Here is a 24590-nt window from a genome sequence, read left to right as displayed (position 1 = left end):
ACACTTTTACCTCGCGGTATCCTTCTCCGTCTTCCATTTTTGTCGGTAATGGTTCCTTACTTCCAATCACTACCACAGGCACTGCGCACCTCCCTGTCATTTTTTTCTTAATAATGTGCTTGTCTCACCCCCCACACCTTATTTCTGTGCGCCAATTCACTTCCGACAACAATTGTTCAGTTGAGTTTGACCCTTCTAGTTATTCTGTGAAGGATCTGGAGTCTCGGAGAGTTCCCACCACATGCAATAGCTCCAACCCCCTTTACCCGCTTTGCCAGCCAGCTGCCTCTGCGCTCGTCGCCGGTCCCTCCTCGTCACTGTGGCACCGGCGCCTCAGTCATCCCAGTCATGAGACCCTATCCAAGCTTGCCTCCATGATTCCCTTTTGTAATAAAGATACTAGCCCCTCATTGTGTCATACGTGTCAGTTAGGCCGTCATGTTCGGCTTCCTTTTCATCCTCCACTTCACGTGTTGTTAGCAATTTTGATCTTATACATTGTGACCTGGGGACATATCCAGTCGTCAGTATTTTCAAGTTTAAATACTACTTGGTCATTTTGGATGATTGCTCCCATCACTTGTGGACTTCTCCCTTGCGCTTAAAATCTAACATGTTTTCTACTCTGGCTAATTTCTTTGCTCATGTGGCCACTCAGTTCGGTGCTAAGATAAAGGCAGTCCAGTGCGACAATGGGCGCGAGTTTGACAACTCCAGCACCCACACATTCTTCCTCACCCATGGTGTGTACCTGCGCATGTCCTGTCCCTACACCTCCTCCCAGAATGGTAAAGTTGAGGGCATCATTAGATCCACTAACAATGTTATCCGCTCTCTACTGTTCCAGGCCAGCATGCCGCCATCCTACTGGGCTAAGGACCTCGCCATTGCCACATACCTCCTCAACATCCTCGCTACGAAGACGCTTCAGCTCACGACACCGCACTTTGCACTTCATGGGAAACTGCCATCCTATAATCACTTGCTTGTCTTCGGGTGCTCCTGTTATCCAAACCTGTCTGCCACGGCCAACCATAAACTTGCCCCTAGGTCCACTCTTTGCGTTTTCCTTGGCTACTCTCCCCACCACAAAGGATACCGCTTCCTTGACATCATGTCCAACCGTGTCATCGTCTCTCACATGTCATTTTTGACGAGACAACTTTTCCCTTTGCGGGATAGTCGCCCTCTCCATTGGCTGACGACTTTGGTTTCCTGGATGAGTTTACTAACATTGTGCTGGCCTCAATAGGACCATCACAGTTTCTTCTACCTGTAGGACATCCCGACACCGCCCCTACCGCACGGCCACGTACAGCTAGTGCCTCACCAGCTGACATGGCCAGTGCCTCGCCGACTGACGTGGCCTCTGCCAATCATCAGCCGACCCTCGTTGACCCCCTAGTGGCTCCGGTCCTCTCTAGACACCAGCCGGTCATAGCCGGCCAGGAGGTGGCCACGCCACCACCCGCCAACCCAGCTGCTGGCCACTTGCCAGCCTCAGCCGGCCAGCCGGTGCCCAGGTCACCAGTCGCCGACCCTCTAGCGCCTGCTGGCCCGCTGGTGACCTCCCTGCGCTACCACTACACTTGCCCCTCCTGCACCCATGGCTCCAACGCACCATACACCCGTGGTCCTAGCACTCCAGCTTCTGGTCGAGCTTCATGCTCCCCCTCGGTGCGCCTTCCTTGGTCTACTACGACAACATCAGTGCTGTCTATGTGTCCTCCAATCCGGTTCAACACCAGCGCACCAAGCACATTGAGATTTATCTTCATTTTGTTCGGGAGCGCATTGCCACTAGTGTTGTTCGTGTCATGCATGTGCCAACCTCTTTGCAATATGCTGACATCTTCACCAAAGGCCTTCCTTTCTCGATGTTTTCAGAGTTCAGGTCCAGTCTGAATGTCCGGCGACCCGACAATCAGACTGCGCGGGGGGGGGGGGTGTTGGATAGGTTGTATAGGCCAGCCCTATGGGCCTTGGGTGCTAGCCGCACCAGCCTATTGCTAGGTGTGCGCCGCCCCTAGGGTTAGATATATAGGTGTTATCGTATTAGGCTAGGATCTCTTGATTGGTGGTGTTTCTATAAACTCTGGAGACCCTAGCCTATATATGTAACCCCGGTGCTTTGCATCAATACATCTACTATTCCCAAGCCATATTACTTTCACTTACATACCTGTAGAGAACATGAATTTGGTTAGTGTCTACATCTTGCTCTTGCAGTCAGGCTAGCCATAATTCATGCACGCAAACAAAGAATAACTTTAAACACAAATATCATATGATTGCAGACCATATATGCCTTGATTGCAGACCAGGAGATGCTATGTACAGTTATTGATATTATGTCCCCTTCATGATCATGAACTTGATTTATTCTTACCAAAGCACAGGCTGTTTCTACTACTTGATCTGTACATTTTCTAAGCAGGGTGAAATGCTTTCATCTGTCTATATTATTTGCAATAACAATAAGAGATCTGAAAACCAGTATACAAAGAAAGATGTCAACATGGTAAGGAAATTTCACAAATCGTGTTCCAAAGCTGTATGCAAATTATGTTGCATGTTTTACCTTGCTAATACTGCTTGCTAGACAGTGATAAACTGAAATAGTGTAGAAATTAACTCCAATATTCATATCACTAGAGAAATTAAGAAGGCTATATGAGAGTCATATATGTGTATGCAAAATAATTTATTGGAAAGAGAAAAAAAAAGGAAGTCAGGAACCATATTACCTTGCTTCCTGAGATAGCACCCTGGGAGATAAAAAATGGTCAACAAATACGAAACTTGCATGTTATCTTCACAAAAATTGATGAAGTGATGACAAAGAGTGTTATCTTGTTAGAAAATGGAAATCATCCCGTAAGAAAATGATGAAGTGACAAGGTTGAGCAATAAGAACAAAAATGTAAGGAAAAAAAATTCTTTTGAGATTTATGTGGTCATCCCGTAAAATATGAAAAAAACATGAAAACATGCTACTTGCTACATCAAAATACTAGAAATGGAACTCCAGAACGGCATCTCCAAAACACTATGGTAGCCTGGTAGATTGCCGATTTGCTTTGCATTCTGATTTATGAGCAAAAGAAGTCGTACAACTCTAACCAACAATGCAGAAGATATATGCATGTGGTACACAAAAGTTAGAGAAGCTTTCCTCGGAAATATTAAAGCACGGTTGAACTCTAAGAAAAGCTGATATAATTTATGTTCCATGCAAGATGATCATAGGAAATTATTACTGGTTTATCCTGCGTTCCAGACAAAAAAAAATGTAGAAACACCAACACTATCACTTCAGGCTAAAAGCAACATAAGAATAGTTGATTAGTAGAAGATATCAATGTAACATATTGGACACTAGTGTCCCAACTCAACCACTGAACTGAAAACCCCAACCAAGCATTGAACTTTATTCATCTGTAATTTGCCTTGATTCTCCTCTAAGTTTCAAGCACAAATCCAATGGGAAACGCCAGAAGCGCTGGTGGACAAATGGCGGTTGCCAAATTAAAAGACTTGGGGTTAGTAGGGCTTGTTTGGCAGCACCATCCGACCTCAGGCGCTCAAAATCCAACACCTGGTGTTGCTGCCTGGATCAGGCAGGTCTCCTAGGGTCTGAAGCAAACAGGCCCGTAGTGCTCGAGATCTCACTAACTCGAGGTACCTAATTAGCCTCTTGTGACAAGTTTAGTGATCTGGTGTAAAGTTTATTTATAACAGATTCTACAAACCAATCAGGTAGTCACCTCCTTTCTCATAAGGTCAGTCTTAATGGGAAGTTTCATGAGAGTTTCATGGCATTAAATTCAATACCACATCAGCAAAATTGCTGACTTGACAAGATAATTAATAGCAGAAGTTTCATCATATGAGAGAGAAGTTTCATCCTCATGACATTCATCTGGCACAGTTACCTAGTTCTCAGTCTAGGTAACTGTGCAATAAAACTGTGTACTGAGACTAGTCCAAGTACTGCTTGGCTCGGTAAGCTTTATGGTAGCTAATCTTATACTTGAACTTCTCCTCCATGACACAAACAATCGACTTAGGCTCGTACCTAGGATTCTCCACTATCTGAGGATACATGTATTGAGCAACAAAATCAGCAGTGAAGTTGTGGTGTTGTCCTTCCAATTCATCCAGCAAGCATTCGTGCTCCACCATTCTAGTCACCTCTCAGTAATCCTTCCACTTCCCCTTGTATGCGTGCACCCTAAATGGGCAATTGCTTCTGACACAACACACATCATATAATATCGGGTTGCTCTTCACCACCCTGAACTACCGTTGCAAAGATAAAGTGGACCATCGCTTCACAGCTCCTTCACCTCATCCCCACTAGGGTACAAAGCACCCACACAAACCTTATTCTCCCTGCGCTCCCAAGGGACATTCTCCCCTACATTGACTTGTAGGTTGGAATGGTCATAAGTTGACCAGTTCTGCGGGACAGGATTAGCATCATCCTCATCCGACGAGTCATCATCCATGACACCACTGGCCTCTTCTTCTTTCCTCTCCACCTGCTCAACTAACTCAAGGATGTCTTCCCCCTCATCAGTCTCGCCATTTGGCTCACAGGTTGCATCTTCATCCTCTACATCTCCTTCTTCTACCCCATCTTCATTATCTTTTTGATTTTGCCCATCAATACTCTCCACACCTTCCTCGACTCTAACTTCAACACCTCTCACTTCTTCTTGCATCTAACTACTAGACCCAATCTTCCAGAACACTTCGACAAACAATATCAGCGGTAAACCACGCTTAGTACAACCATTTACATAGACCCTCCAGTTCTGGGTTCCTTCAAGCGGCATCAAGCGGCCGTAACCTCATTACAGCCCTAATAGACAGCTCCACTTGATCTCTATCAAGATCAAAAGCCTTAAATAGCTAGTTGCATATTGAAGTCCAAGTCCTCTCTTGGTAATTATTTGCAAAACGACTGAAATTCAGACAAATCTACCCCTTCTGGACCATATCTAACCTCTCCCGACCATAGAATACTTGGAAAAATAAAGTTTCCGACATGCCTGTCAGTTTACACGACACGAATAGATATTATTACTCTCATGTACTTAATTTAACTAACTCCAACAACACCTACATTTCAACATACGGTAACTCGAGCATTGCCAATAATAACAATTTTAGAGTTATCTAAATATATGAACAAATTTATTTTATTTTACCCGATCAATATACACGACATTAACAGAAACCATTACTAAATATTACTAAATTTAACTAACCCTAAACACCCCTACATTCTGAAAACATATATAAAGATATGCACGACCTGAACAAAATTTATGAAAATTATAACTAAATGTAATAATTTCAACTAACCTCTAAAACACCTACATTCTGAATACCTATACAAAATATGCCAACTAACCTATATTTTTCTATATCTCATATCAACACTTAGATTTCATCTACTAATTAACACTACACCATTTGTATAGCTACTACATCAACTACTACATCTATCAACTAGGAGTTAAGCTAAACTAGGGGATCAATAATAATACCTCAAACGAAGCGAATATCTGGGCTTCAATCTCCACCCTACTCCCCTCCCCTCCTCTCCTTCCTCCCTCTCCCTCCCTCCCTTTCTCTCTCTTCTCCTCCCTCCCTTTCTTCCTCCTCTCTCCCGAGCGCCCCTCGGCTCCCTCCTCTCTCGCTCGGTTCTGGGCGCGGAAGAAAATGGCGTGCGTGCGCCCAGGGTGGCCGCTCCACGACTTTTAAGACGCAGGGCAGCTACCGCCGAATCAGCCAGCGGTAGCTATCCCACTCCTGTTGTTTGAAATGGTGGAGCCTGTAACCACCCGCTCATCCGGCGGAAAGCGGATACCGCCGGATGGAACGGCAGTAACAGTCTCATCCCACACGCCGCTGCAAACCGTGTGCCACCTACCGGATTAGAGGGCAGTAAGCGGATTTGCCAGCTGACGTGGCGGACGCGGGAAGACCGCCGTTTCACCCGGCGGTAGCTTCTTTTACCGCCGATTGAGACGGCGGTAGCCCTTTACCGTTGTTTGATCCCGCAGCAGAGGTCTATTTCTGCATATTTTTGGATCGCCTATTTATTTGTGCAAATTCGTAAAATAAAAAATATAAAAAAGTCCAGACCAGGGGGCGGCGGCACGTCGCTGCGATTGCTGTGGCCTTTTGGGAATTTGGGCCTTCTGGGCCCTTGCGCCGCCAGATTTCGGTCAATTTTGCGTCAAACACCTCGAAGAACTTCCCTTGGAAGACGGAGACGGGGGCAACAAAATGCTCACCGGCACCGCTCCCGAAGCCGTCGTGGCTTTCGCGTCACGCACGAGTCGTCATGATCGGCGCCCGGTGTCTGTTCGGCCGTGTCCCTCCGTGCACGACGTGTCGTGGCGTTCCACGCCGCGGGAGGCCACGTGTGCGGCCTACCTTTGCCACGTGTACGGCAAGGGACCAGGGAGCTGCGGACCCCACGTAGCAGACAGAGAAAAGCACTTGCAAGCGAATTCGCAAACCGACGCCCGCCGCTCCCGCTAAAATCTGTTGGAGCGAAGCCCGCGCAGGCACCCAGGCTACAGGCCCTGAAAGGCAGGGTGTTACCGGAAGAACAGTTGCAGTGAGTCGAAGAGGAATCTGGAGCAAGGAATTGAACCATGGCAAATCGCAAGGCTCCAATCGCTGCCGCAATCCTCTGCCTCTGCTTTGTCCGAGCTCAGTGCGACGCGTCGCCAGAGCAGGAACAGGAAATTCAGATGCTCAAGTCCAAGGTCGCTTCCTTAGGTGGGTCACTGAGCCTTCACGTGTTCTTTTTAACTAATTGTCGTCATTTTGACCTTCTTTATTCTTGTTATATGGATACAATCATAGAAGCACCATCTCTAGTGTCTGTCTGAAATTGATGATGGTTAACTTTTACATGACTTTCGAACTTCAAAGTCACCCTGAAATTTCTAAGTCGTACAATGGGTTGCTGGTGTGATAAAGAATTAGCAGCTATTACTGCTAGAACTGGGCTGTTTCAGTAAGAGCAGACTGGTTACATGTTGTTTCTTGTTGAGATTCTCTTAGCTGTGCATGGAAAGAGTTACCTAATTCCTTGTTTACTGGCTGAAAGAATTAAGTTATTTGGCTTTAGAGGATGAGATCAGGAGGAGGAAAGAGGAGACCTCGCAGCTTGAGAGTATCGTCAGGGAGAGGACGGCACAGATGGCAGCACTGGTAGGCGAACTAGAACTTCTGCAGGTGAGAGGATAAGACTTTCTCTTCTTTATCTTCAGGATTAGTGATGCCTAATCTTGTAGTCGCTGTTGCCTAATCAGTGTGACATCCATATGGCCTAATGGTAGAGCATAAAGTCGTTGCATAGAGGTTGTGCTACTTATGATTATGGTGTAATCTGAATTGTCCTTTTTAGCCTCAATTATGCATCGTTCCTCCCATTTATTCTCGTTTGTGTGAACTGTGCAATTCTGTGGCCTTAATCTTTCTCTTTTACACTGTCAAATCAGAAGTTAAATGTGGCTGATGATGAGTCTGTGATGAAGGCAAACACGAATGTTGATATGCTTGAAAAGCAGGTAACAGAATCATATTTACGGTAGCAATTCGTCGAAAAAAAACATTTACAGTAGCAGTTCATGTTCCAAAAAAGGGGGCTGTGGACTAATTTTTAATACAAACAGATTGAGAGGTTGGGTAGTGATTTGGAAGATCAGGTTAGAAAAGGAGAATCATTAGAAGCCCGGGCTACTGAAGCAGAAAAAAACTGGCATGAATTCAGCCGCAAGTTGGAGCATGTAAGTACATGTTATAGTATGCTGGGATATGAATATGTGATGTAGTGTTAGTTTGTTCACAAAATATACCGCAATATACATCATTTTTCAGGCAGAGAATATTAATGTTGAGCAGAGGAAGAAAATTAAGGACCTCGATGACAGACTTCAGAATGCACAGGTTGGATGACAGACTCTCACACTCTACCACTCTAGCATGTTGATTCTGTGCATCGTAGAGTCCTCAGAAAAACTCTGTGTTCTATGCGATGTTTTGAACGAACGGGTATCATGTGGTTTAATTTGCCCAGGATAAACTCTCTGAACTAGAAAAGGAAGCAAAACTGAAGGCTGAAGGTATCAGAATCATTTAGTTTTAGTTAGGAATTCGTCTGATTTCAAACATACTAGGATTTCTTTGTTGCCTGGTGTTTCCATTATTCATCAAGGCAGTATGTGTTGTTTTCAGGTTCATGCCATGTGGCTTCCACATTGGCTTGCAGTACGTGTTGTGCGCTGTCAGGTTGGTGGGCTCATGCATCGAATTAGCAGAATTCTAGTAGCTTTCAGCTTAAAATTTAGTTCAATTATGCATTTGCAGGAAGTAGCATCTGCCAAATGGCAGGTCCATGGGAAACCTGTGCTTGGTCCTCTGATGCAAAAGGTTATTTTGTTTGCGTGTTTAGTAACTGATGATTCCCAGTGTGTTTTTAATTCTGCAATGATTCATAGACAAATTATTTCTAAATGCACCAGTTGACTCTATTTGTCAATTGGACAGGTTGCTGAGAAATCGACATATGCTCAGCAATTAGTGGAGCCACATCTTCAGAAGACACAAAATGTGAGGTCTTTTCCGGTGTCTTATACTAGGCTACACTAGTGTTGGAAAAGGAGCATCCGACGGCTCAGATTACTTGTATATACTACTAAAATGTTAACCTGGTATAGATGAGTAGTATAGGTGGTATAAGTGTATTATGGGAAAGAATTTTGAATGGTTTTTGTAATTAGGGCTTGGTCTTGTTTGTAAATTAGAATCACAATCATTTCATTAGAATATTAGAATCATCACACGAAGTTCATTTAGAAATTAGAAATTGGAATCACTCTTTTTCCAATCACCTCTTTTCCTCTCACGCGAGCCCTGGCGGCTCAACTCCGTCGCCTCGCTCCCGCTCAACCAGCATGCATCGTCGTCGTTCCCGCTGCGCCTTCACCCGTGGCCCGTAGTGGTGGTGGCGCCGGCCGTCGTCAACAGCCGCAATGAGGTACCCTTCGATCACTACTTACTCTGTTGACTAGCGTAAATTAATCGTCGATCATAATTTTCATGATCCTGTGAACCGAAAAAAGGATCTTGTGTGGTTTTTGTGTCTTTATCGATTAGCACAATAGAAGATTTGTAATGAGATCATTACTTCATAAATTAAAGTGCCTCTAGAACATGTTCTGAGCCCTGCTGGAATGGTGAGGAATTTAGTTATAAATTTGGCGGCTGAGCATCATACTGCAGACTAACTAAAAGTATGTTTCTTTTCCTCTTGTTATGGAATTTGCTTCCGATTTTGTATACTGTCTAGGCTGATTCATGGTTTCGTGTCAAAGCTTTTCCTATCTTGATCGAGATAAGTTAATGTCTGAGTTATGCGATAGTTGTTTTCATCTCTATCTTGTAGTAAGCAGTGGTATCCCCAAATACCATGTTGGCATTGTACGTTGTCTATAGGTATAGGCAGCTCCATCTTCCCTTTTCTGGAGACTAGATTGTGCTTGTAGGACACCGATGTATGCAGTTATTGAAGTAAAATGCCATTAGATGTGAATTTTAAATAAGGGCCTTTTTATAAAGAGTTGTACTTACCACATCGTTCAGATACAATGAACAGTCTAGCAGGCAGTCTAGGTCTTTTTTTTCTTGCCCAGTGAATACCAATATGCACCAAAGCTTTATCCTCTGACGATGAGTTGATGTACTGACAGGTTATCTGCATTGCACAGATATTCTGAAGAAAATAGTCAGACGGGTAACAATCAGAGACTAGTTTGTATTTGAGAAACCTTGTTTGTATTTGAGAACAGTTCTGTTCACTGACTTCAATTGGAATCATGCTTACTAGACTGAAGATTGCACTACAAGGTATGTAATTATGTACTGTTTTGTATTTCAAAAATTAAAGTAGCAGAATTCATTTAATCTGATCGTTCTGTTTTGATTATGCTTGTTGTCTTCAAAATCTTCCTTCTTCAAAAAGAAAAGGAAACTTACAATTTGTTATTTTGTTTATATCTGTCTGAAAATAGGTGGTAATCCCCCTTGCCCAATTTCGATCAGTTAATTCTTCCAGCAGCAGAACAAATGCATCAGAGAAATACATTCAGGTGGCTTCTGTCGATAACCATGAGTTTTGGACTTTGGTTCATGGGCTTTGTGTACTACGAGAGTGCTGTAAAGAATCTGCAGGAAGCACTTCAGGAGGCTCAGAGAATGCTTGTGCTTAGTGATGTCCATAGATTGGAACTAGCATGTCTTATACATTATTTAAGTTGTAATATACTGTGTTTCGACTGTTGTTGTTCAGTCTGTGACAACATGTGCATCCTGCCATGTTTGCTCCCTGCTGTGAATTACCATTGATGATTCGAGCCCGTTTGCTTCAAGCAGTTGGGATGGGAGTGTGTGTACTGAGGTGAAATGCGAGCACATAAACAATCAGATGGATGCAGTGGAATGCTCCCAACTGATTGGACCTGTTGTGATTTGTGAACTTGTAATATACTAAAAAAGAATTCAAAAAGGGAAATCTCAACATGTTACAGTTGTGATGCGTTACAGGTTGACAGAGTTTGGTTGGATAGCGATGGCATATGCTACACTTTTATACCAAATGGAAGTCTGAAAACAGATTTTTGATCTATGACTGAAACTGGGGATTCAGAAATGATCTCATTACATATGTTACACTGAGCACAAGCATTTTTTGAACCAACGTCAAGCTTAGTTTGTTGTCAGACTACAATAAACAAGAATCTTATATTCCTTCAGGCTGTCCTGTATGTATGCCTCCAGCCTCTTGACAGCATCTCTAGGTTGCTCCATCTGTTCCTCCAAGTGACCATCTAACCACAATGGAAATTTTATTAGTCAACGAAAACATTCAGACAATACTAATGACACGAAATTAATTGTCCATGCACACAAAATCATGTTTACAGTCTCGCAAAAAAAATCATGTTTACAGTAACATATTAGCAGCAGCAGGCTAATTATTTGGAAGAGCTACAAGCAGAGATACTGTAGGGTCCACCACATTTGTCGAGCTAATTTTTCATATAATGAACAGCAGTTGGGCATGATGAGGAAATTTAAGTGAATCAAGTATTTGACTACATTTTCACTGGGCTGTGAAGTAAAATACGTAAAGCATACATACTAAATGGCAGTTATGCTCTGAACCGACAAGAACCAAGGTGGATATTCATTCAGAAATCCCTGTAACAATAAAGGATCACATACATTTCAACGTATAACCTGTAACAATAAACAATAGTTCTGAAGTTCCTCCTCATAGACTGCATCGCATCACAAAGCTTGCCACGTTTATAATTGCCTCACTTACACTAGGACAGTAATCGCAAGTTGCAAATGCTTCATTTGTCTTATACAAAAATTTTAATTAGGCTACCGAACACTACTGACTGCTTTAGCCTTCCACCCGATTTGAATATCAACTTCATATTCAGTCGCAAGCAAACTATTTGTAATACAACTATGATTCTCAGAAGAAATTCGGTCACAAATGTCCTCAACATCACTAAAGTTTAATCAATTGATGAAATCCGAGGCTTACTGACCTGAGCAATGAAAGATGCAACTGGCGATAAGCAGCGATGATAATCATCACGTCCGCTGGCCCTTCAACGTGTCGCCGCCGCAGCAACACGCACAGCCACCGGCAAGGGGAGCAGCGGCGTTCTGCCCGGGGCGGTGGACGGTCACGGGGAGGAGGGGGCTGGGATGGGACGATGCTCAGGCAGCGGCGTTGGTCGGGCAGGGGCGGCACGGGGAGGAGGCAGCCGGCCAGGACAGCTAGATCGAGATGGAGCAGGCGGAGGGAGGGAAGGCGCAAGGGTAGGAGCGCCGAGGAGATCAAAATGGAGGCGGACGGGGGAGATCGGGGAGCAGTCGGTGGTTGAGGTGGCGGACGGGGGAACAGGGTCGGGGATGAGGAGCAGGCGGTCGCCGGTAGGGGAGGAACAGGGGTTGGGGATGGAGCCGAGGCACCAGGCACGCTGGATAGAAAAAATTGAGGGGGTGAGATGAAAAAACGAGGCAATTAATAATTGTAGATATAAATACTAAATTAACCCTGCTAATGGATGATTAGATGTTCTCTGTACTTTATACCACTCACTGGTTGTATAAGGGCAGTCCCAATGGGAGAAACCAACCTAGTTTCCATAGTCTAGGATATTGTATCAAGAAATCATCCTTCACAATGCAACTTTTTTATCTAGAGTCTAAACAAAAATCCAACCAATCATTCTCCCTTCTAGTACCAGATCCTCTGTGCATCATGTAAAGGAGCTCGAGTGATGGGTAGCAGCGGTGCAAGCGCAAAGGATCCGGCAATAAGTAAGAAGAAACTATTTGGGTCTTCCCAATGCAGATTCGCTGGTTTCTTGACTCATTGGTGCGCGTGAGGACTTGGTTTCCTCTCTAAGAAATGGTTTCTCTCTCTCCATAATAAATCTACTGCCACATCAGCAAATTGCTTAGTTGGCATGACAATTAAGAGGGATAGAAACTATCATCAATGTTCCATTGGGACTGCCCTAAGGCACCGGAAAAGAGCTCCAAAATGTAGGTTCCTGGTGCCTACTGACTTGAAAACATTTATGTTCCTTTTTTTCACTGAAAGGGGAATGTGCATACTGATTTTACAAGCTCCTATATGTTCCAATCCTAAAAGACCACTTCTTCCTTTTTTTTTCCATTCAATAACTTATTACTGGTGCCCTTCCCTAAAAAGAACACTTGCCTATTGGTTCCCAGTATGCATACTTGCGTTGCAACGGGAGGGGGAAAAAAATCCTTGCCTACCCTTTGCCCAGTAAACATGACCAAAACCTCAAGGAAAACTTGATTTATATCCCATATTAATTATTATCAAAATAGACTTCAATAATATTAGGAATTCAGGTCTAAATAATATCAATTTTCTTTGAGCCAGATTGGATCTAAGATCGACAAAACAAACTAATGAAAAATGGTATGTTTTTTTATAATTGAGGATACCATTTTTTAGTAATTCATCCTTTTGCTGGTGAGACATTTGTGCATACCTATTTCTTTTTTCTAGCTGACTCTTATGTTCTTTAGGATCTGCGAGTAGTTGGTGGTACCTCGATGTCAATTGTCATGGATCCACTGCCATTTCTAATGTTGTCACCGTCTATGCCGATGGGTCCCGTTTAGGTTTATCAATGGAGGGTCCTCAGATTATTTCAAAGAAGCCATCTGCAAGAAAAACAGCTCCCGATTGATCAATGTTATCGCAGAAATGTAAATTGAATATCAATATTATCTAGAATATCTATCTAAATGAGCTGGAAAGCTCTAGAAAACCATAAACCCATCGTGTTTTTAGCCATTGTCTTTAATTAGAAAATTGATGTTGCTGACGTGGCATACTGACGTTGATGATTTTCCTAGCATTTTGTGGGATGCAGAAAGACTCAAGCGAGAGAATATTCTCTATTGAATTTTTTCACAAATAAAGCATGCAGGCAAAGGATGATTCAACGTAATTGGTACTCACTCCGTTCATTTGATGCCCTCATCAAGTCAAAGAGGTGTCAAAATACTTGGCGCCAGAGTTCAATGCGTATCTGGTTTTCCATCTTTGCCTCTCTTACACCATGTCCAGCAGATACTCACCAAGTCAGCCTCTCTATATCTCTATTTGCCTATCTACCCCCATAAGATTCATCTCTATATTTTGAACGGTTACATTATTGTTATAGCCTATATATCTGAAGGGTTAATATTTTAACAGTTAAAATTCATCTAACCTATACGAGTCATAAAAAAAATCACACAACTTGTTTGTTCAAAGAAGATCATATCATCTAATCATAAACTACCATGCAGCTAGCATATGCCAGCCCAATTGCCAAAGTAGTAATTAACTTGAACCGAAGTACGTGCCGTAGCACTGCTGACCACGAAACAGCACTGCAGCAGCAAGCAGAGCTAACACCACCGAGCAAGCAAATCACATCAGATCAACACATTTTGTGGCATAGAAAGGAATTAACGTCAGACTCAGACTCTCCCCCGCCGCCTCCTCCCCGCCCGCCGTGCTGCGGCCTTTCCTCGACGTCGTCCGCTCCGAGGACGCCAGCGCCACCGTCACCTCAGCCTCGCTCGCCGCGCTCCACGAGGTCATGTCCCTCAAGGCTGGGGCCAAGCCCGCCGCCGAGGAGGCCGTGCTTATGAGGATGCTGCAGGCGCTCCTCGCCTGCATCATGCACATCAATAGAGCATGGTCTGGCATGTGGCAACCCAGAATTGGGTTAGAGTTATCTTTAGTTAATAATGTTATTAGTCAAATTATTCGAGTTTGAGTTAATCAATTTATGTAATATCGAATTTATTGTAATTCGCACTTTCTATCTCCTTAAATGAGTCGGCATTGCTCCTGCCTTTCTTAAAAAAAAAAAGAGCATGGTCTTGTTTGATTGCGACACTAACTCTTATTTCACATGAACTCCGGGAGTTGCATGCCTTCAGCCTCCTGAAGAAATGGGTTCCTATCGCCAAAAAACATCTCACCTCACTCAGATCAGGAATACTACAACTATACACACATCGGCAGTATCTAAGAGGATTATGGCAGGATACAGAGTTTGCAGAGGTGCTATCCAACCACGCACGGTTAAGGCACGAGAATGTGCCTGACACTATTGGCAGGTCCGGAGTGCATAGTCCTCCTTCCCATCTCATTGTATCGTCGAACTACAGAATCCTCATTCTGAACCTGAACGATTTCACTCATTCAGGAATGCAGGAAGCTCTCCCAACCATACGTCAGTCAGATCGTCGCGGCGTCTGAACCTCATCTGTCCAGAGCAACTGTGGCTCTCGAACCTTACATGAAGTCTGTAACATACGGTTGGAGAAGCCTTGCTGAGTACCATCATCAGGTACATCCTTGTTCTGGTACTCTTTCCCTTACTGCATTGCATATGCTCTGTTCAGATATCTCTGGAACTCATCACAGGTTGCCACGCAGGTTCAGAACGGAGTCAAGGGGTTCCTCGAGGACAACCGGCTGCCGACGCCTCTTCCAGCTGACAAACTGGCATGGTTCACGGTAGGTTCTCAGGTGTCGTAAGTGATCTCCCTCGGGTGCTCAAGCTCGCCGTGGCTCTGAAACTCACCAGCTCGTCGCGCGCTTGCAGGCTTCCGCTTTCTTGGCGCTGCCGATGCTCTCCATTTACATGATCTTGTCAGCCACAATGCGGTAAGTTCACAGCAACAGCTTCCTTGTTTCTGAGACACGTCAGTAGTGAAGCTTTTTGTCATGCTCTGACTGATCCAGCAATCCGCACCTTTGCGTGCTTCTCTGCTCTGCAGCAAGAAAATTCAGGCATGAAAGAACAGAGGCCGCAGCCGCAAGAACAAGCGCAGGGTCGACAAGTAGAGAACACACTAGAGAACCACGTAAGGTATGAACTGGACTCTCAAAAATTATGAAGGACCAAAAAAAACTACGAATTGGTAGTATTCAGGAATAAACAACACAACTGGTCAACGTTCTGTGAGACTGTCACACATAATCTCCTGGCACCGTTGACGGAACCCAGAATAGAACACGGTCATGGTGGTCGACGCGTTGTCTCGTCAGACTAGAGTTGAGACCCGTTCCCATCTTCTCTTCAGAACCTGGGAGCCTAAAACAGCAGCTACTAACCAATCGTGCACGAAGCCTGAGCTGGGTTCACGCGATGCTGAACTGACTGAAACGTTTCTTGTGAACGCTGACGGCGCTGAACAGTGGAAGCTTCCTCCCGCTCCCGAGGCGATCGAACGCGGCAGTTTCAGACGCCGACAGCTCTGAATATATCTAGACACGGATACGCGTACAGCGAACGAATCTGTATATACCGCCCGCATATTTGCATGTGGTTTTTATCCTCTGATGGCACGGTGTAGTGTATATATAAGGGTATGTTTAGAAGGAAAAAAAAATCTGAGCTGGCATTCTTCGAGATCCCAACAAGAAAAAGTTGGCGTCTTCCGTCTCTGACGGACGGGCGGCGCTTGCGGCACGGCAGCCGTTGCAGGCCCGTGCAGTATCCTGGGCTCCTGGCATATGAGGTGCGACGCACCGGCGCGACCAGCGCACGTTCCTCTGTTTTCCGCTGGGGTTTGACGCGCGGAGGCGTGGTGGTTGACCGGGCGAGTCGTCTGGTGCGCGCGGTGGAGGGGGAGCTGTCGGGTTGGGAGTGGCGGGATTACGACGGGCACCGGTCGCCGAGCCGGACCCCGTCCCTGTCACGACGCGAGACGTGGTAGGCTGGGTGCGGCTGGTGGTCGCGTCTTCTCGGTCGGTGGGTTCGGGCCTTCGGGGCTCGCGGCCGCGGAGGTGCCTTGTGCTGGCAAGGGAAGTGGTGGCGTGGCCGCGTGGGAGCCGGGAAGCATGTTGCTTTAGCTGCGGGGGATATCCAAAGGTTGGTTCGGACCAATATCGTGTATGTAGAGGTTGGTTGCAACACGAGGAATTTCACGGTATATCTTCCTATATATATATATAGTCCACTTTTTTAAGGTTCGGTCCAACTTCTATCATGGACGGGTGGATCCTAGGTGTCGTATGCGTCCTCAGCTCCGACCACAAAGAGGTTTACGCGACTCCTAAGCACGATGTGGTCGGTTGAGTCCGATCCATGCACGTATCCGCTTCCCGGAAGTTTTGTTTTGTTTCTTGGTTTATTGAAACGATGCGGCGTTTTTGTTTTTGGGCGATGAACGCCGGTGAGGTGTTGCCAGGCTTGTGTACGTGGCACGATGGTAGGAGGAGGAGGAGGAGAGGGGCTCCGACTGTGAGAAGAGGATAGAGCTGCACAACTATACGTGGTGGTTCTAGTGCACTGCTCGAGATGGCGGGGAGTGGGCAGAGCGAGGAGATCAGGGCAGTGGCCGCGGCGACGTCGTGCGCATGGATGAGGCCGGGCCGGAGCTGTGAGAGGGGGAGGGGGTGTGCTGACGAGGGGATTAGGGTGAGGTGAAGCGCGGCAGTGCGGGGGTTAGGGTGCAGGGCAAGGGCGTGGCCGGGGGAGTCGGATCCGGTGGCGTCGTCGACGAGGTGGGATGAACGAACGAGCGCGAGAGAGAAGGAAGGGGGAGGAGGAAGATGGCGGCGTGCGTATGGGCTGAGCCGGGCCGCGCTAGTGGGCTGTGTGCTGGGCCAAGCGGCCTGTTAGGCCTTGCGGAGGAGGGAAGTGGGTTGTGCTGAGCAGACCGAGAAGGGAAAAAGGAGGATTGCGGCCTGCTAAGTGAACTGTGATGTTTATCTTTTTGTTTGAATGGCTTTTGGTTTGGTTTGAGTTTAAGTTTGAACTAGGTTCAAATTTGAGGGATGTTTAAGAGCTTTGGATCTTAATTTCTAGAGCACTCAAATACACAATCATGTGATATTTATGCATAGTTGCAAATATATTTAAATAAGTTTAAATATTAGGAAGAGAAGAAGATTAGTTTTAAGTTTGTTTAGAAAATTTTTAAAAGGTCCTCATTTTTAAATGTTTTTGAATTTAGGGATGGTACACGGTGGGCAACAGCCTCCAGCAGTCGATACACCAAACCCGTGACCATAGCCTCTGTAATTCGATGTACCAAGCCCATGGCGGTCGATCAACATACCTAAGAATAGTAGGCACGATGTACCGTAACAGCGCAACGAGCATTTTTGCTAGTAGATTAAGAAGGAAACGTCTTTATGCAACAGCACATGTTCAAACGGTAAAGAGGAGTCCCTTCTTTTGCCATTCAATGTGACGGGGTATCATTGTGATGCCTTGGCGCGCTGAACTGTGTTGTTTCATTCAATTATCGCATTCCCACACCGTTCCTTCTAAATTACTGGAAATCCCATCTCCCATAGCGCGAAGAAAAATCCTAAAATCAGCCGGAGAAACCCATAATTTTCGTAACCCAAAAACTTGGAGGATGGTTGAGCGTAGCATGACAAAGTGGAAAACAAACAACAATGACCAATCCAGCAATTTTCTGAATTTGGAATTCGGAGGTTGGTGGATGCACCATGATAAAATGCCGAGTGACAAGAGAAGATAAATAAACAAATGATGCATCATGATGTACTACATCTCTACAGCTAAAAAAACCAAAATCAAAATGAAAACATCGTACGTCGAGCGCCCCGACCCATCATCTCGCACTCCGTGCGATTACAGCCGTGCGATCCTTCCTCTTTCCTCCGCATCATCCTCGACCGTCCGCTCCCTCCTCGGCAACCCTCCGCTCCCTCCCAAAGCCGCACGACGCACCCACCTTAACGCCACCTTGGCGCCCCCTCCCCATCTCGCCGTCCTGCGCCGCCTTCCCCGATCCTCCATCCTCCAGGCACCGGCCCTCCCCCTCCTCCCCTTGCTAACCCCCCGTTCCCATCTTGCACACCTCCGTCTCCCCACCAAGCGAGATCACCCGCCGCCGCCCTCGCGCACCGCGGGCTGAGCACCCACGAGGCTAGGGGGTGAGGGAGGCCTCAGCGACCGCGCTGGAGTACAGTAAGCAACATACTCGATACAGTCTCATGTAGCACATGTAGTGTATCACTACTTTGATAATCTTAAGATGAAAGATGAGCCGGTTAGTCTCCCTGCTACATTCAAAAAATAGTATGCTCACATCATTATAATCTTTGGTAAATAAATAGGAAACCAACGAAACCATGACAATTTAATTATTTTCCAAACATGGTTGACAATTTAATTATTTTCTAAACATACTTTATTTCCGTGCTAAAATTATTTTTTAAACCCGAAACTTTGGATTTTATCTTTTCCACAAACCAAAACTTTGGAGCAAATTCCCGAACGGCGGCAAGAGAACCCAATAGCGAACCCTACTTAAAAAAACGCAAGCAGCTAGTTCTCTGTAACTCGTACACCAAATCAAAACAACCAAACAAACCCGGCTCGTCTCTTTCCTTGTCTCTCCATCTTTCCGTCTACCGGCCGCCGCAGGTCGCAGCCGCCAGCTGCGCCCCCCTTCCCAAAAGCACGTATAAAACAATTGCTGCGCGCCTCCCTCCTCGCCGTGAAGTGGATCACGTCCCCTACCTCTCCCGTGGCCTTGCTGTGCGAGCGCGCCGCCCTTGGTCAAATCTTCGCCGGTCTCTTCGCCGGCGACGAGCATCCGACAGGTATGCCCGCCAATTCCCTTCCCCTATTTGTATTCGGATCTGACCATGATTTTCTTGCAAACATTATCGGCATGTCTTATACTGGGTCCGCCTCGTGATTGGTTTCATTTGTTTGGGAGCAGAAAGAAGTTCTTTGCGTTTAGGGGTGAGAGATCGTACACACGTCCTTAATCACTGGTCCGGTGAAATTGGTGAGATTAGAAATCCTGGCGCGTTGAGTCATAAAGTCTGAAAGAAGGCAATCCCTTGTTGCCTTTCTTTAGTTTTTCTTTCATTGGCGGAAAACCTCGAGTTTGTTGCCTTGTTGCTTTGTTCCAGTTTCTTAAGATCGAATTTTCTGTTTAAACGAAGTCAATTTTTTTAGTGGAAAGAAAGACCACGGTTTTCATTTTATTCTTAGCAATTTCTTTATGCTGTCATGGATTGGGAATTCAGACAGCTTAAGCTGGTTCTTTTTTTTTATTTGGGAAGTGTATGGCCTCCAAATTTTGGTTCTTGCCACAAATGTATTTTAACTGAGTTCCTGTGCATTGGACAATCATCTCACACGTTTATTATATTAGCGGATCTTAAGCAGAACGAGGCACCCGCCTTTGTGTAACCTTTCTATTGGCAATTTTCAGCGCAGCTTACTGTCAATTTGATCAATCAAACTGTTATACTTTTGCAGACAGACTTGTAGAAGCCCAAGGAAATTATCTTCTGGCCATTTAACTAATTCTGGTGACGTCTGAGAGTAATGAGAGTTAGGCCTTCACTGTGAAGGTTAAATAGATGAAGCTGCATCAAGTTTGGCAGCTAGGCATTAAGGATATGATGGCTGTTTCAGTTCCTCGCCCGAGAACTTCTCCAAAAAGACGTGTGTGGATACTTGTAATTGCAGCTTTCATCACCATTGCAATAGTCTGGGCATATCTCTATCCTCCCCCACATTACACATCTCCTATGAGAGACTGGCTTCCTGCAGAACCTGCCAGGGAATTGACTGACGAAGAAAGAGCCTCACGTGTTGTTTTCAGACAAATTCTAACAACACCTCCTGTTCGATCTAAGAGTTCGAAAATAGCTTTCATGTTCTTGACTCCAGGGACATTGCCATTTGAAAGATTATGGGAAAAATTCTTTGAGGTATATCTCCCTTGTTTATTCTCTTGGCAGATTCATGCAGTTTGTCAATTTTCTTTGCCATATTATTAGCTTTGAAAATTGATATTGGCTTTTGCATATAACTTATGCAAGTGAAAATTAGGCTTTCAGTAGAACTGTAGAAGTACCTCTTAGACTGAAACAATAATAAAAATTGGAATTTATACAGGAAGGATGTAAAATTTGAATTTCACAATCATTCAAGTTAATAAGCAAGAGGGTTGTCTGGTCTTGATTCAACTCTGTCATTCTTTGAAGTCATCTACATAACTACCATAGCCTGAGGTGACTCTTTGTATCATGCTGTATGAAGACCGTTATTTAGGATCGTTTATTATAACTTCATTCATTTTGAAAGAGTTATAGTTAATAATGATACTTCCTGAGCTTTATTCAAAAGTGCAATATCAGCATTGCCAAGGTCCATCAATCTTTGAAGGAATATCATAATCCACTATGTCATCATCTTTTGCTCAAAATTTATTTCTCCATGACCCCAATTATTTCTGCAGGGCCATGAGGGAAGGTATACCATATATGTTCACGCCTCAAGGGAGAAACCAGAACATGTCAGTCCCATATTTGTTGGTCGCGAGGTACATAGTGAAAAGGTAATGATTTTGTAACTTTAGTTCCACATGAGTAAAATTATATTTTCAACAAATTTCTTTCCTATGCTCTGTAAATCAGTACTTGTTGTGTAGAGCTTATCTGGCCCATGTTAAATGATAAGTGGAATGGTCTTCTTATCATTGCAGGTAACCTGGGGTACAATTTCTATGGTTGATGCTGAGAGGAGGTTGTTGGCAAATGCTTTACAAGATATTGACAATCAGCATTTTGTCTTGCTATCTGACAGGTATGTATTATGGTTTGCTTTCATCCCTTTATATTTCATGATTTATTCCTTCAGATCTCAACTCTTATGTGCGTTTACAGCTGTGTACCTCTGCACAATTTTGACTATGTGTATGACTACCTGATGGGAACAAATCTCAGTTTTATTGACTGGTAAGTTTATATCTCTAATTCATCTCTAACTATTATTGGAGTCCACTCAAACTATTTTTACATGCACTTAATTTCTTCTCTGTTTTCATACTTTTTTTAGTCAACTTACATTATCTTTTATTTCCTTGGTCAGCTTTTATGATCCTGGACCACATGGAAATTTTAGGTATTCGCAGAATATGTTACCTGAGGTTACAGAGACAGACTTCAGGAAGGGTTCACAGGTAAGTTACAGCTCTCATTTGTGCAGAACATTTTTACTTATATTTTTATCTACCAATAGATATTCTGATGGGGTAGTGAAACTTGTAACTATTTCAGTGGTTCTCAGTCAAGCGCCAACATGCGTTGATGATTATTGCAGACAGTCTTTACTATACTAAATTCAAGCTTCATTGCAGGGTAATATGCTGTATTTTATTACTATTTTCTTTGTGCAGTATAGGATTGGATCCATATATGTTGTCCTGTAGTGACACAAAAGCATCTTTTATTTTTTTTACGTCAGTAAACCTTGGCTTGATTTCTGTTTTTGGTCTTTAACATTTAGTTCTCAAACTTCAGGATGCTGTACTACCATGTGCATTTCTTGATAGTCTAATACCCTTATGTTTGTCACTGGATGATATATGTAATTTGAAATATTTTCCTTGAGGTTACACCTATTAATAGCCTTTAGTACAGCTGTGCAAAGGAGTATCTTGTATATATCAACTAATCCACAGATGACAAGGTTATGATCTAAGTCAGCTGTGGCCCTGTCTTCATTTCTAAAAAAAATTATAAGTTACCAAATAGTGCACCTTTTTTCTTTGTGTTACCCCTTTGGACCTGGCAACCATGTACTCTCTGCTACATTGCATGTGTGTGTGTGTGTGTGTGTGTGTATCAATTCAACATATTTTTTATTCTCTTTACAGCCTGGGATGGAAGACGGTCGCAACTGCTATGGTGATGAGCATTATTTGCCAACACTATTTCATGTCAGTACACAATGACCTTTCAAACTGAAATTTATTTATCACCTGTAATGCCGACTGCAGCACTGCTGATATTGCAAATTTGCATTTGTGTCAACCAGATGATGGACCCAGATGGAATTGCTAATTGGTCTGTAACCCATGTTGACTGGTCTGAAGGAAAATGGCATCCGAAAGCTTACCGCGCAAAGGATGTCACTTTCGAGCTTCTGAAGAATATAACTGTATGTGTTTGTGTGCTCATCTTATGTTCATTTTCCAGGTGGTTCGTTGCCCATAGCTTCCTTTTCTAACCTTCACCCTTTTTATCTTTGCTGTAGTCAATTGACATGAGCTACCATGTCACTAGTGATAGCAAGGTACCTCCCTTCTTCCCCTTTTTCTCCACAGTGATGGATAAAATTACAAGTGTGCTTAAATGTTTTACCATTGCTCTGCAGAAAGTGGTTACAGAGAACCCTTGCCTATGGAATGGAGCAAAGAGACCGTGCTACCTGTTTGCGAGAAAGTTCTACCCTGAATCCATAAACAACCTCATGACAATGTTCTCGAATTATACACTTATTTGAGCTTCACAGGCGCAGAAGGTTATAGGATGTACACATTATAGAAACCTTTGTACATTGGAGAACAGCAGAATAGCAGATCGGTTAACAGTAGCTGGGCGTAGCAATAGGGGAGGAGAAGGCTTTTGCTGCAGAAGCAGAGTGGCTTCAGTGTTACCACGACGGTAATTGCCACTCTTAGGCTCGAGTCACTTTTTCATAGTTTCTCCTGATTTTTAGCTGCAGATTTTGTGCCATGTGTATCGAGCTTATTGTGACAGGGAAAGCCATTAAATGAGAATTTGAGACCATGATTATTCAGAAGCTGTCGTATACTAGATCATTTCTTTTGTCCGTTCCAAACTGCCAAGCCACAGCTCAATTCACTCCATTCAACGGAGTGGGTAGGGTTGCCTGTCTGCGGCTTGCTCGGGTAGTCGGGTATGGGCTTGTGGCGTTACCGCGTTAGGCTTTGCAGCCGGTGGCGCAGTGCCGCCGTGCGCTGCGGCGGTTGGCCGGTGCTGCGTCAGCGGCCGGCCGGTGGTGGCAGTGAAACGAGGTTTGGTTGTGTGAACCAAAATCAGATGGAAACAATTTTTTGCCTGCGATAGCCAATATTACAGGTGGGAACAGTAAATAGATGGAACAGCAATTTTTTTGCGTTGCGTGCGCCACGTAATCCTGGTGATTTCCTGCTGATTTAATTCACTGTTGGAACAACTCATCTCCGGGTGGAGACATCATTTTCCTATGACATCATTACTGACATCACAAAGTCGTCGTATTTTCTTTAAACGAGCTTACTCTCTAACCGAGCGTCCATTTTAAAATTTGTTTTCACGATTGTGTTCCTTGTGATGAGATCTACAATACAAACCCATATTAGATAGGTTTCGAAGCCATTTTATGCGACCGTCAACTTATGTTATATGTTTAGTATGTTTAGTGTAACTAATGTGTAAGTTGTAGCACTTTATATAGTATTTTTTAAGCTAACATGTCACCTTATTTGTCTTCTAGGATTTTATATGTGAACATATGTAGCAAGTTATTTTGTACAGTATTGTAATTGGTACATGTAGTAGTACATTTAGCTTATACGGAGAATTTATATAAATTTATTAATACCAATTAATATTAGAGAATGTGTGGGCAACTTCTTTGTTCTTACAACTTATGTAGAGTTATATATAGGGACAATTACTCAATTTATCTAAAGACAAAGGTGGCAACTTATGTAGATATTTCATATAAGTAACATTATCATGTATACATTATTTTTTAGCAATTTATGTATACTTTTAATATAGAAGTAGCTCTTATATATTTGCATAAGTTGCTATAACTTCAAAATTATTTCTAAATATAGGCACGATGGGTCTAGTTTGATAGATCTTGTTATAAAGAACGCAACGGTGATGATGGAATTTAAAATGGATACTCTATGAAAAGTTATCGCATTTTAAAAATGGAAAGTAAAATAAAAATGCACATGGACCGCGATAATCCAGATAGCTAACGCGGGCCGCATGGTGTCTTGACTTCCCGCGCGAGCGCGACCGAGGTAGCTTTTTCCTAAATAGGAAAATGAACGTCTCGTAGGAGGAAAATTCGAATTGAACGTCAGACAAGATAATTTTGTTGACATTGTTCACG

The 24590-nt window shown here is 44.0% G+C and overlaps 2 protein-coding genes and 1 long non-coding RNA gene across 4 annotated transcripts; 2 read left to right on the top strand and 1 right to left on the bottom strand.

Moving 5' to 3' along the window:
• Positions 1 to 6079: 6079 nt before the first annotated feature.
• Positions 6080 to 10583, top strand: LOC117862838 (uncharacterized). Of its 2 annotated transcripts, XM_034746365.2 has the most exons (11): positions 6080 to 6804; positions 7160 to 7266; positions 7533 to 7601; positions 7707 to 7820; positions 7912 to 7980; positions 8111 to 8156; positions 8269 to 8322; positions 8401 to 8463; positions 8581 to 9070; positions 9783 to 9939; positions 10104 to 10582. In XM_034746365.2, the coding sequence occupies exons 1-9, from the start codon at positions 6678 to 6680 to the stop codon at positions 8586 to 8588; spliced, it is 657 nt and encodes a 218-aa protein (XP_034602256.1). In that variant the 5' UTR covers positions 6080 to 6677; the 3' UTR covers positions 8589 to 9070; positions 9783 to 9939; positions 10104 to 10582. The 2 variants fall into 2 exon arrangements, with proteins under 2 accessions (XP_034602256.1, XP_034602254.1); XM_034746363.2 differs by having other exon boundaries at positions 8401 to 9070; positions 10104 to 10583.
• A 6-nt stretch (positions 10584 to 10589) lies between these two features.
• LOC117862839 (uncharacterized) lies at positions 10590 to 12122 on the bottom strand. Its single transcript, XR_004642079.2, has 2 exons — positions 11655 to 12122; positions 10590 to 10919 (listed from the first exon to the last, which is right to left on the bottom strand). It is a non-coding gene; the product is annotated as an uncharacterized lncRNA (long non-coding RNA).
• A 6867-nt stretch (positions 12123 to 18989) lies between these two features.
• On the top strand, positions 18990 to 23258 carry LOC117865967 (glycosyltransferase BC10). The gene is made up of 11 exons (XM_034750248.2): positions 18990 to 19252; positions 19923 to 20380; positions 20911 to 21009; positions 21157 to 21257; positions 21338 to 21409; positions 21543 to 21633; positions 21731 to 21811; positions 22330 to 22392; positions 22491 to 22613; positions 22710 to 22748; positions 22830 to 23258. The coding sequence occupies exons 2-11, from the start codon at positions 20027 to 20029 to the stop codon at positions 22956 to 22958; spliced, it is 1152 nt and encodes a 383-aa protein (XP_034606139.1). The 5' UTR covers positions 18990 to 19252; positions 19923 to 20026; the 3' UTR covers positions 22959 to 23258.
• Positions 23259 to 24590: the final 1332 nt, after the last annotated feature.

The sequence above is a fragment of the Setaria viridis genome, chromosome 7 (genome assembly GCF_005286985.2).
Source record: "Setaria viridis chromosome 7, Setaria_viridis_v4.0, whole genome shotgun sequence".
Classification (NCBI taxonomy): domain Eukaryota; kingdom Viridiplantae; phylum Streptophyta; class Magnoliopsida; order Poales; family Poaceae; genus Setaria; species Setaria viridis.
Note: the sequence above shows the minus strand (reverse complement) of the source record. Positions and strands in the feature narration are given on the sequence as shown.